General features: G+C 38.7%; 2 protein-coding genes across 4 annotated transcripts in view; one reads left to right on the forward strand and one right to left on the reverse strand.

Annotated features, from left to right (window-relative positions):
• Positions 1–250: 250 nt before the first annotated feature.
• LOC137976797 (Fanconi anemia core complex-associated protein 24-like) lies at positions 251–10,481 on the reverse strand. Of its 2 annotated transcripts, XR_011117790.1 has the most exons (7): positions 10,258–10,455; positions 6,785–6,927; positions 3,066–3,215; positions 2,200–2,344; positions 1,395–1,426; positions 812–1,076; positions 251–623 (listed from the first exon to the last, which is right to left on the reverse strand). XR_011117790.1 is itself a non-coding variant. In XM_068824140.1 (6 exons), exons 1-6 carry the CDS (start codon positions 10,379–10,381, stop codon positions 978–980), a joined length of 693 nt encoding a protein of 230 aa, XP_068680241.1. In that variant the 5' UTR covers positions 10,382–10,481; the 3' UTR covers positions 251–977. The 2 variants fall into 2 exon arrangements, 1 of the variants encoding a protein (XP_068680241.1); XM_068824140.1 differs by having other exon boundaries at positions 251–1,076; positions 10,258–10,481.
• A 52-nt stretch (positions 10,482–10,533) lies between these two features.
• LOC137996098 (beta-catenin-like protein 1) overlaps positions 10,534–12,632 on the forward strand; it is a 24,867-nt gene continuing 22,768 nt past the window's right edge. The window contains exon 1 of one of the 2 annotated variants that reach the window (XM_068841530.1): positions 10,534–10,675. In XM_068841530.1, the coding sequence (XP_068697631.1) occupies positions 10,646–10,675 (30 nt within the window). In that variant the 5' untranslated portion in view covers positions 10,534–10,645. Of the gene's footprint in view, positions 10,676–11,663; positions 11,713–12,632 lie in introns of those variants that run through there. The other variant, XM_068841535.1, reaches the window with a different exon arrangement.

The raw sequence follows: 12,632 nt of genomic DNA on the forward strand, positions 1-12,632 counted from the left end.
AATAAACCTTGATCTTGACAAACTATTTCCCAATCCCTTCTCACTCATCAACAGGGTCGTCATAAATCCAAGTACCACCAAATCCCACCCCCCTCCTCAGGGAAGCTGATGACAAGTGTATAATGCTTGGTGCCTTGCTGACTGACGGAACAAAACGTTGAGCTTTAGTACAAAGAAAAAAGCAAAGATGCCACCCACAACTGGAGCCTCATTGGCTGCCAAAATAAAGAAAAAAATTCTACTTTTTTAACAGTTGGCACACATAATATTATCTTTTATTGTTAGCAATGTACCTAAAACAATCTATGCAGAAAGCTTATTCATTTTCTAAATAACTTATTTTGAATGACATTTCAAATTTAACTGAAAGCCCTCGCTAGAGTACCCTGGTTCCAGGGGTTTTCTTGAGTTGCGAAAGAGCTCTCTCGCGGCTCAAGAAAAACCTCTGGCAACAGGGTATCGCTAGGGTTTTCATGTTCTATGGTAATAGGATGACATTAATCCTTTAAGTCTACTACTACTAATAATTAGTAGTAGTTTATATTGTTTGAACATTAACATTTTCCTTCTTTCTCTGCTGCAGCAGCTTGTGTGTAGTCAGTCAATCAGACCTGAAAAAAGGACTATCAAAAATAAAGACAAGTTGATGAAGCAAAATGTAATTGTGGCAAATAAATATAAATGAGAGTAAATGAACCTTGAAGGATTTGTGTAGTAACCGCTCAGCCAATCAAATCAAGGCATGTGAAATCATCTTTACTCATTCCCTTCAAGTACTAGATTGTAATAATTATACCATGACTATACTTACTCAATTTGCAAGTATGTCTGGCGTGCATGATCCACTTGAGAGATTGGGTTCTGCATTAATTTTGACAAAATACTCTGTAGCCAAAAGTGCCTATTACGAATTTAGAGATTCCAAGACGACATTGTTTCTGAGAAATACATGTAGCTCAAATAATTCTGCTTTACTCTCAGGATAATGTGCTCCTTCTCTGACTTCCATGAATTGGTTGGTGGAAAAAATCCTTTACTTGTTGGGCATTTGCTTTACCAATCACTGTTGCTAAAGACTAAAAACAGGAACATACACAAAAAGTCATCGTTGTTTAACTTGTTGATCATACACTGATGCTGTACATGAAATTTCCTCAGCAAGTCATAAGAACTTTGTCTGAATGTTCACAATGCGATACAACACAAGTACTCATTCATGTAAAGTAAAGTAAAGGCACTTTATTTAGTGTTGGTAGTTCCTTCAGTTACGAAAATGGAAGCCGACGGTGGTTTTTTTTATCACAGGGGCACTTTAATAAGCAAGTTAATCAGTTCATCTCAAGTGCAATTCAGTGCATACTTGTCATAAAAACAAAATAATTTTCACTACTTACTGCAACTGATGCTTTACTGATTTGTTCAATGCCTGTAAAAGGAAGGAGCAGAAAGGCTTCACTTACCAGACAATGGATTATCTTTATGAGAATAAACTTAACTCACAATGTCACTTGATTTATAATTCCAGTCTATCATACACTCTTAAAGTCCTCTTAACTTTCAAGTGCAAAATTGCTACACTGCATTTTGTTTCCATAAACCAAACTTCCAAACCCATCACAAAAGATGCCAAGTTCATCAAAACTATTATACTATCATTGGTACAGTGGGACATTTGTCAATGAGATGAGTTAGTGGGAGCCAATAAAGCAATCAATGGAAGGAAATAAGCTAAGAAGTAGATTATAATTTTTACATGATACATTTGAGAGAAAAAAAAACATGATACAGTACATTATGTCTTATGTGGTGTGTGACCTCTCTTGAACGTTTACTCTTAAAAGATTGACCAATTAGCACATTTGGTCTTGCAGTAATAATTTTAAATTAATCAATGGAAGATACAACTGTAGATTGCACTTACACCATGTAAGGTGAGATTCAGTAGAATTATAGGAGAGTAGTAATCTTATGACATTGCAATTTCATGGATACCGGTAATCAAGGAGTCTTTCCAATGAACTTGAAGACAGTGTACATGTAAGTTCCAGAAAACTACCCTCAACATAGTTAAATATGACGTTCAGAGATCAAATCTTGAATCCATACTATTCATTAGTATTTCCATTCAAACAGGAGATAGCTGAGAAAATTAGGGCAATATTGTGGTATTGAAGGTTTTCTTGAATCGTTGATACTTACTGCCATATTGGGTTAACAGAGCCAATGCCTTCTTTTGTCCTAGCCCTGGTACAGTTTGCAGAGTTGTCATTAAAGCTTGGTCTATTGGTGTTGGTTTCATCTTGATGCGGTAGGGATTGTTTTGAGGCTTGCTCTCTAAGAAAACCTAAACAACAATAAATAATAATATTATTTATAATGATCTTTTAAATCTTAAGCCTGTATGTATGCAGCTTAGCAAAAAGTGCTTAGGGTTAGGGTTACTGGGAGTACTGCAGATCAAATCAAGTTATGGAATGCTTTATGACAAGGAGTTAAACCCATTACACATTGGTACAATGTATCCTGCACACATTGGTGTACCAGGATGATGTCTCAGCCCCAATCCTGGATAAAGCAAACTTCAGTAAAAATTTACTTTGTTATATACCTAGACTTTCACTCAATAAAACAAGCACTGTGATTGGTTGATTCTTGGTCACATGCACCTAATCAAATTCAAATGTATCCTGACTGGGATACAATTCACGTTTGATTGCTTTGCTCCCTCAGGAACTCAGGAAACTGATCTTCTTGTCTCCCCAGTCCTAATGTTTCCCTTGACACTCTCTGGAAAACAAAACTAACTGTTTCCCTCAGGACTATACATTACGTGTACACTATTCTACCAGTTTTACTTTTTTTATTGTGCACATCTGTAGGATCTAAAACATTGGCAGTGGCAATTAATTAGAAGAACAATAAAGTTACTGCAGTCTGTATTTCGAGTGTATGTCAAATTTCAACTATTAATCCAGAATCAACATGCAAACCATTGTAAATGAAAGAACTTGACGTTAAGCATTAGTCAAACTTACAATGCAACCGAAAAACAAAAAGTTTATTACCATTTGAGCTAAAATTTTCCCAGCTTCGTCAGAATTTGCAACTGGAAGAAGTACCAGGCCTCTCTCAATGACCACAAATTTCTGTAGGTTCAAAAAGTATTGGGAACTCAAAGAAGTCTTTTCTGCCAACACTACTTGTTTGAATGAAGCCTGAAAACAAAGAAAATTGTGATTATTTATGCATTATTACCGGTACTTTACAATATTCTACGAGACGTTCCTATAGAAAACCTTTAAACATAGACTGTATCCTTAGTTAGTACACATATGGTTGCCAAGCAATGCAGGATAAAAATATTGAATTGGAAATGACTCCCAAATAATCACTGACTCGAGTTTATCTTTTAGCTGAGATGTATATTGAACATCACACATAGTGACACTCCATCTGATAAAATGGAGGATAAATGTGTCTAAAACAATGGTGCAGACCCTGACAAGATCCAACATTCAAGAATCTTGAAAAATGCTTCTTAATATGTAAATAATGAGAGAAAGAATAATGTTACATCTTTTAGTCACCTTGACAAAATGGATGGTGAACTGTGGGCACCTTATCACAACACCTTTCTTTCCTGAGATTGACACTTACAGATTTTCTAGGGTTACATTTTTGCAAACTTTGGCTGTGTAGCACTTATATTTCAACAGACTTAACCATTATAGGGTAATGTGAAGTGCTAGTTTTCTACACATATGAACCATGTGAGCATTAGCCCTACTAATAGAAATAGGCCCACTCAAGGAAAGAGAAAAACTCTGACCAGGGTGACCAGTCCCCACGTACCCTGGTCAGAGTTTTTCTCTGTCCTTGTGTGGGCCCATTTCCATTAGTAGGCTGGGATAACGCTCACATGGTTCATATGAGTAGAAAACTAGCACTTCACATTACCCTCTATTGGTTAAGTTTACTTCTGGATTTTACTGTTTTAAAGGAGATTTTAATCATCAATGGGATTGGGTTCAGGGATGAACAAGCCCAGTTTTGTAGTCTGACTCTTCTGTGGCACACCTAAAAATTATTTTAAATTCTCAGAGATATTATTAAAAGAGAAATAGTATTGTGTTTACAGCAAATGGCAAACATCAGGCTGGAATTACCATTTGGCCAAAAACCAAAGATACTTTGCCAGTCTGCTACAAATATCAGGCAACTTCTTCTCAAGGGAGAAAAAGAGAGAGAGATTATTTTAGAATAAGAGAGCTTTCACGATTTACTGTACGTAATGACAAACAGCAACATTGTCATATAAATGCGAAGTTAATCTTCCCATTAGCTACTTCAAGCTCAACTTCAAGCTCAACTTCATTCCCAGGGTCTTTCATCTCACTTGCTCCCTCTGGGGTGGGGAGATGAAAGACTCTGGGAACATCTCAGGCTAAAATTGAAATACAGCTTCTGATGATGATTATGAACAAGATAGTATTAGTTTGGAAAGCCACAGGATCCAGCAGTTTGAGTGCTGTATTTGCATGAAGCTGGATGTTGAACTCAACTCTGTCCTGTGGCTGTGTGGAAAAGTGGAAGTGGGGAGAGGGCATGTGAGGACTCAGGGACTCAGGGATGTGGGGACTCAGTAACATGGGGACGGGGGAACTCAGGGACGTGAGAACTCGGGGACTCAGGGACGTGGCAATGCATTTTTACCATTATTTCACAAAATCCTCGTCTTTTGATCATAACTACGTTGTACCCCAGTTTTATGTTCCTCATTTGTACAATGTGAAACAAAGGTATAGTAAATATATATAATATAGTTTATTACTTGTCTTCGTAAACTACTATCAAGTTACACAGTGGAGTAATTTAGGTAAAAGAGAGAACAAATTTTTTTGCCTTAACACATTGACTCCTGGGGGTTCCCCATTGACAGGTGAAATCATCTGGAGTTAGAGTAAATACTAACTCTGGCCGGTTTAGGCCCATTTAGGAGTCAAAGGTTAAGTCCTAATTTACTTCACATAAGCAACATGAACGAAACCTTGGTATGACCATTTCTCGGATCATTTTACAATTTCCCAAGTATATCAAGGCTTGAATTTCAATAACTGGACAACCCAAGCAAAGATTGAAAGTACTAACATCCATTTTCTGTATCCTAACCTTATTATTTCACTCGTAGTTGTCTGTGTCATGAGACATTTCTTGACTACTGATGTTATAACGCTTGATTTTGACATTAGGGAATGCCTTCCCTAAAAAATTCCATCAACTTTTTGCTTGAAACTGCTTAAAACAACCATTAACATATAACACTATACCTATTAGAGTGGCATCATTCATTTTCATTGTGACTTCTATGGACATTTATGTGACTTGACCTGTTTTTTTCGTTTAATTTTAATTTCCCGTTTCTGTTAAGATGGGGATATGAATGATAAAGCATCAATAGCAGTACAAGAAAAAGGAACAAAACATGTTGATAGAAGATGACTTTTCCATCCTTGTTTCTGATAAAAGATTTAAATAAGCCAATTTTAATTTCCCGTTTCCGTTAAGATGGGGATATGAATGATAAAGCATCAATAGCAGTACAAGAAAAAGGAACAAAACATGTTGATATAAGCTGACTTTTCCATCCTTGTTTCTGATAAAAGATTTAAATTAGCCATTAATATCCATTGGATAAATGCTTCGTCGTAAAAGAAAAATGTGCCAATTTATGAGCTTGATCAAGCCTTAACACACTGGAGTCAAGAGTTACTTATCTTCTGGCCATGGTCATGTGATGACGAACATTTTCAACAATATCAACGGTAACAGCCCGAACAACAAAATGTACTGTACCCCAGAGATTTAAATAAACTAAATTACAAAAGCAATTAAATATAAATATGATAACTAAGGGGTACCAGCACCCTGAAATAACTAAAAAGTTAAAAATGACAGGGCGCCAGGAAATATGCAGTCACAATGCCGCCAACAACGGCATTGGCACTGTATTCAGAGAAGAAGTCGTAAGGCTCAAGTATTTGTGCAACAATAACAATAACAAAAGCTACAACGAGAAATTTCAGCTACAGTGTCAGAGCAATGGGCCATTAGGTCTTCTGCTTTGTTTCAGAGTTAAGCTCTGCGATGGGTGGCGAGGAGTACTTTTCCAGAATCTAATTTTTGAATTTCGGTGTGTATTTAGCTGGTATTTGAAAAGCATACAGATGATCATTTGCAAAGTAACATAAGCAATTCAACTTCCTTTTTAAGTTAGGATGTTCTCCCATTTCTGAAATTCTATGCTTTGAAAATTTGTCGCCACATCCCCAAGTCCTGACGTCCCCAAGCCCCCACGTCACCGAGTCCCCTGTCCCCATGTCCTTAATAGTCCCCCTTTTTGACACAGCCCTGTCCTGCTATATGTCAATAAACAACTGGTCACCACCGCCACCAATTGGAGCTTTCAACTTTGGCATGTTTCAATTTCAATGTTGTGTAGAAAATAATTCAAGTTTAGTGCCTGTGACCTTGCTTGATAGCTTATTGCATATTGCATTTACACCATGACCAAAGAAGTTACTTTCAACCGTAATGATTTAAGTACAGTATGCAATCACATCTAGCACTTTGGCTTGAAATTTACATGTTGCTAATAAAATGTAAGAGTTTGGTCTTATTACAGAGAAAGCTCAACATAAATTTTGCACTGAACTTTATTCTTTTATAAGTGCAACAAACTTGAGCCCACATTGAGACTGCACAGACAGTTTTCTAAAAGCAATACCTTGGCTAGTTGGCAAAGTTTGGCTTTGTAAGTATCCACATCCACTAGATCTGCCTCTGTCAAATAAATGACTCCCACATCTGTTGATGGGTGGAAGTCCAGTATTCCCATATGATCGTCCATTTGAACAGTGACATGGCTCTCTGAGAAACAACCACTTTTAGTTACACATCTAGAAGTGAAGGATCTAAACTACACAACTGTACAGTGTTATTCCTAAACATGTTACATCAAGCACAAAAGTACTAGTTCTGTTCAGATAAATGCAATGCATGATGTGACCCCCCCCCCCCCTCCCCCTTTTGGATACCCCCCAGTTCATGGAAGGAACCTAATGCCTAAGGGAAGCCTAAAACTCTAATGATTACAATAGTGATTATACCAAAATAATAATTAAAAAAGTCAGTAAATCAACCACTGTTTGAGAGCACACTATCAACATTTACATGACAGTCGAAATACACATGGCTTGCCTATGATGCCAACAAAAGATCACGAGCTGTAAGATCTGTCTCAAGGCAAACAAATCAAATGCATTTACAATATGGTCGAAGGCCCACCATTGCAAGAGTTCCAATTTGAACGTGCAATGTGCAGTGGAAGGGTCGCTGGGTTTAATTTTGAGATATAAGCAAGTAAAGACGAAATATAGGGTGTTTTGAAGAGCTTTCATGTTGCCATGGTAAGCTATTGTGTCACAATAGTGTGTTGTAGTGACAACCCTTCTAATAAGGTCTCTTAAAAGTAGTGAAATTGGTTCCATCCACCTTATAAATTTCAACTTTTTCCAACAATTTCAATTACAATAAAAGCTAGTATACACATGCTCTGGTTTCAGGCGAGAGTTCACCTTAGGGTGACTTGACCGTAAGATTTTGTAATTAATAATGAAACTTATCGCACACAAGGGAGGAAAGGGTGAAAGACAATAAAGACAACAAAAAGCCACCTTGATATTTCAGCCAAGCAGATGGTGAGTAGCTATAAGGCCCTGTCTATATGGTCTCCGGTACCTGAGACAACCCTTCCCCCAAGTTACCGGAGTGAGATATTTTTCCATTCATTTGTTTAAAAAATTCTATCAACCATTTACATGAGGTGGGCGAGACAACTCGACGAGGCAAGTTGTCTCGCCTAGGGAAGTAAGGTAACTCTGGCAGGCAAGACAATCTTTTTGCATGTAAACAGTTTGGCTCGACGTCAACGGGGGTTACCCTATTTGACGCAATGGTGGAATGATGAAACGGAATGGCCGAACAGCGGAATTGTGGAATACACAGAATATCCTAAAATACGGAATATATGGAATATTCTAAAACGCGGGATGAGAGGGAAGTCTTTTAAAAAAAGATACAAAAACATTACATTTTTTGCCTGTGAATAGTCTGGGTAGGATAACATAACTTTGGATGATAATTTTACATTTCCTCACGACAAAAGACGTAAAAATGTTTTACAGAGAAGAGTTCACCCCTGGGTGATATGTTTCTCTGCTTCCCTTTTTCTTCCTCTTGGACTGTGTCGAAACATCGCAGACGCACTTTTCCACACTCAGAGAAGGAAAAATGGAGAAAGATGATGGTACATGCAAGTGTCTCAATTGTCTTAAAAACATAATGTACGACATGTCATTGTTTCTTTTGCTGGCTGACTTGCTAAGTCAGTGCCTTTTTGAACGTCTTTGTTACAAAACCTTATTCGTTCATACACGATTTCCTAAGCAGACGTTGTTATGATCGGTCACAGGTGGACCACTCTCTGTCAGCAGTGTTCGACACTTACTTTCTTACTAATCTGCCCTTTGGGCAACCAGTTTTGTTTTTTTGGTTGCTAAAGACCTGTTGCTCATTAAAACTCAATGGAGGCTTGTAAAAACGTCAATTTTGTGTAAGAGGTGTGTAAAATGGGTTTGACAGACCAACACGACTGTGGTGTTCTTGTAACCTTCACAGTGTTGCCTTGACGAGCATATCTTAAAGCCATTTTCCTTTTCTATAAGAGATCAAGGGAGATTCTTTGAATATATCTCTGAGATTAGGTTGGTTTTGAATTAAATGCCAATTGTCCAATAGTATGTTCTTTAAGCCTTTCAAAGCTGGTTGAACTTCTGTGACAAAAGGTAGAATTTTCTTGTGCGCTTGTTCCATATCTAAGCAGTATCATAGCGTATTTGGCCGTGTGATAACTGGGTTCCATTGTAACAAAGATTCTTTTTGCGCGGAGAAAGATGGCGGCCACTAACATGTTCCTTCATCCAATCAGTTTTGTACCAATATATTTTTAACACAGAAATAAATGACAGCAAAGAGATGCAACGTTGTTACTTTTTAATCGTGTAACTTGCGGTGACTACATCATATTACCAGTGGCTTTCTTCATTAAAAATCAAATCATTCTGCAAAACATTAGTGTTATCGATCTGTAGAAGGATAAATACATTACAGCAGTTGCAATTTGGTCGCTCAGAAATAAAGTTTGAAAGCAAATAATTCAATGAAAGATCAAACAAAGTGTCAACCGAGTCCTGTGTTATGATTTTTTGGTCGTTCTGAGCTGTTTTAGGCATCATTTTGCGAGATCTTTTCCCGAGATCTTTTGTTTGTTTGTTTGTTTGTTATCTATTTGTTTGAGCAGGTTGAAGTTTTGGCAGCTATTCAGCTGATGTGGAGCTGCTATACCCACCCATCCATACACTCACAAAGGACAGCCACAACACCGGGAACTTCATCCCCTGCTCTTCTCGAACGGTGTGTGGGTCCTTTAACATCCCACGGAGAACTAATGAACATGGAAGATATTTGTGAGACAGGGCCTATGGTTTATAGTCCTTATCCGCAAAGAATTGAAAGTCTAACCATTTGCGGGTGTAATTACAAAGGCAGCACTTTCTCCTCAGTTGTTTTAAGACCCTGAGTGTTGGCCCAGCCAGAGTCGAACTCACAACCTCCCGCTTGGCAGCCCAGTGCTCAACCAACTGAGCCACCGGTGCAACGCCAGTTGGAGAGTCAAGAAAACAACCCGGCGACCAGTTACCTTGTCCCGTTCAAGCGGGAACTGACGCCAAACCAGTGAAATTCTCACCTTCCGATCGACTAGGGATGTCGCCATACCTTTTCTCAATCTGAGCTTCAGTGCAACTCGACCGTTGGCAAGCCACAGTCGCGTTGCACTGAACCTAACTTTATTTAATAAAAACGAACTAGAAAGAAAGAAGGGCAAATGATGATACGGATTTTGATATGATACGGATAATGCGTCTTAAAATATATGCATAATTAAGTAGGGTCAACTTTGTCTCGGTCACGCAATTCTCACAGAGACGCTCGGTAAAGTTGTCTCGGGAAGGAGGGCTGTCTCGGGTAACAGAGACCATGTAAACAGGCCCTAAATTTTGAAAATTTTGACGCGAAGCTCGCGACGCGTACGACCAGTCTTATTACAAAAAGATAAGCTTATTGAAAACAGCCACCAACCTTGGAGAGCTTTCACAATCGGACTACCGTGTAATCTCTCGTTTACCAGAATATGACCTGGAAGAAGACAAGCTCCGTGAAGGCGCGGCTGAGTGGAGGAGAGCGAATGTAGGTGAGAAGCCATTTCGGACCTTCTTAGGAGAGACGACACGAGTGACTGCTGTCACGACTGTCAGTCACGACTATCATCACGACGAACGTCACGACTTCTTGTAAAATTGCCCAGCGGAAGGTTAAGAGCTTCGTTGGATACCTCATGTATAACGAATTATTCCACACATCTGAAAAAATCTAAGATATTTCAGTCAATCTTACATGGAGTATACCCAATTCCTAGCTATCCTGACCGTCTTATTGTTGGAAGAACTCAGGGCTTTTTTCTTCTACGATGAATGTAGCTGAATTGCTAGCCTTTCAGGTATCTCATTCTTTTATTAAGCTTATAGGTTTCCGCTACTTAAAAAAATTACAGGGTACCACGATAATTTGAAAATTAATGTATGCTACAGCTGTGATGAAAAATCCTTTTTTTGGCATCGAGTCCCTTCGATTAGAATGCTATTTTTGCGGGGTATTCTCCTCCAAGTTACGCCGGTTTTCCCATCTCCTCAAAAACCAACATTTGACTTGATCATTGGCATTAATTGTTGATTTCAGTTTACAGTGTCCCCAATAGGCCATTTTACAGTTGTTTGCTCTGCGACCTAGCCTATGAATGACTGCGAGGCTGCCGGTGACCTTGCATTGATACAGCCCCGACTGCTTTTCTCATGCAAATTGTGTTGCTGTAATTCTAATTAGTCCGTATTAACATTACAAAAGCACGCAGGTTTGTATCAAAACAGGGTCACCGGCAGCCTCGCTTCCATTTGTAGGCCAGGTAACTTAGCTGGAACTGTAAAATGGTCTATTAGTGCTCCAGCGCTAGAAGGATTAGACACTTAAATAAAGTTTCTTTCTTTTCTTTTTCTTTATCAGTTTACGGGGAAATTAAAACGCAAATTGGTAATTCCAAGGGTAAATACAACCCAAAACTTTACCGTCATTCGTTGTGTTGGCTGTTCAGTATTATAGGAGTCATTGCGATATAATGTTCGCGGGCTAGATTCTAGAATACACGTCCACTTAAATTTGCATATGAATAGTGTGTCTGCAAAGGATGCCACTACAAGAATACAATAGTGGCCAGGTATTCTTTTGCTAGATAATTATGCCCAGAAATGCAAGTACAGTCCAACCTCCCTTAGCGACCACCTCTCATAAGCGACCGCTTTTCCAAAGTACAAAAAGTTTTCAAGTTAAATATCTATAGATGGAACCTCTCGTAAGCAACCACCTCTCGTTAGCGACCACTTTTAGAGATGATTTTTTAAATTTTCAATTGTTTTTGACCTCCGGTAGGCGACCACTTGACACACAATCTGCTGAATCTCTCACGGACGGAAATTGAAAAAGGTGTCGTTGCAACATATTGGTGACATCAATAGAGCGGACGCCGTAAATACACAGTAGGCGCTACCGGAAGTGTCTCTCTCAGCATTGACGCTAAGATGTTTTGCCCAGAATAATTTTGGACCAGTCTTAATATACTTGTAGCTAAGAAAAGTTATTACTATGGGTTTCAAGAAAGAACTGACAAAAGGGTTAGGTCTCCGCAATTACCATATGTAAATTACCAAACATTTAGATCCCCTGTGGTCTGACTTCTGGTAAGCGACCACCGCCCGTAAGCGACCACATATCCTTGACATTATGGGTGGTCGCTTACAGGAGGTTCGACTGTAATTAAATGCACATGGATTTCAATAAGCGTCATGAAATGTCCCCTTGCTCTTCTTCCCAACCTCAACATCACTTGTGTCTCGGAATACAGACAATTACCTGTAATATCACAACATGTCCACCCAAAGGGAGAGGACAAAATGCAGATCCCTACTCCATGGAGTACCCTAAGGAGTACCTAAATGGAGTACCCCCTTAAAATCATGTATTGGACAAATTAAATACTTTATCAACATAGTGAGGCATTTAGATGACGAAATACTTACGAAACTTCAAGATGGCTGCAAATTCGTGAACTGCATCGAATTTCTGTAACAAAAAGTATGTACATCGAAATACCTTGCCATGTTGATGAAGTATTAAATTTGACCAATAAATGATTTTTAGGGGTACTCCATTTGGGTACTCCATAGGGTACTCCATGGAGTAGGGCTCTGCGTTTTGACATCTCCCCCACCCAAATGCTGCTCCTCAAGTAAGGATAAACAGCTGTATTTATTCCAAGCTAAGAATAATGCCAACCTTTACCCTTACCTTCTTGTTGGAAATAGATAGCAAATGCTTAGACTTAAGGACGGTGTCTACTATTGTTA

Source organism: Montipora foliosa, chromosome 1, assembly GCF_036669935.1.
Source record: "Montipora foliosa isolate CH-2021 chromosome 1, ASM3666993v2, whole genome shotgun sequence".
Taxonomy (NCBI): Eukaryota; Metazoa; Cnidaria; class Anthozoa; order Scleractinia; family Acroporidae; genus Montipora; species Montipora foliosa.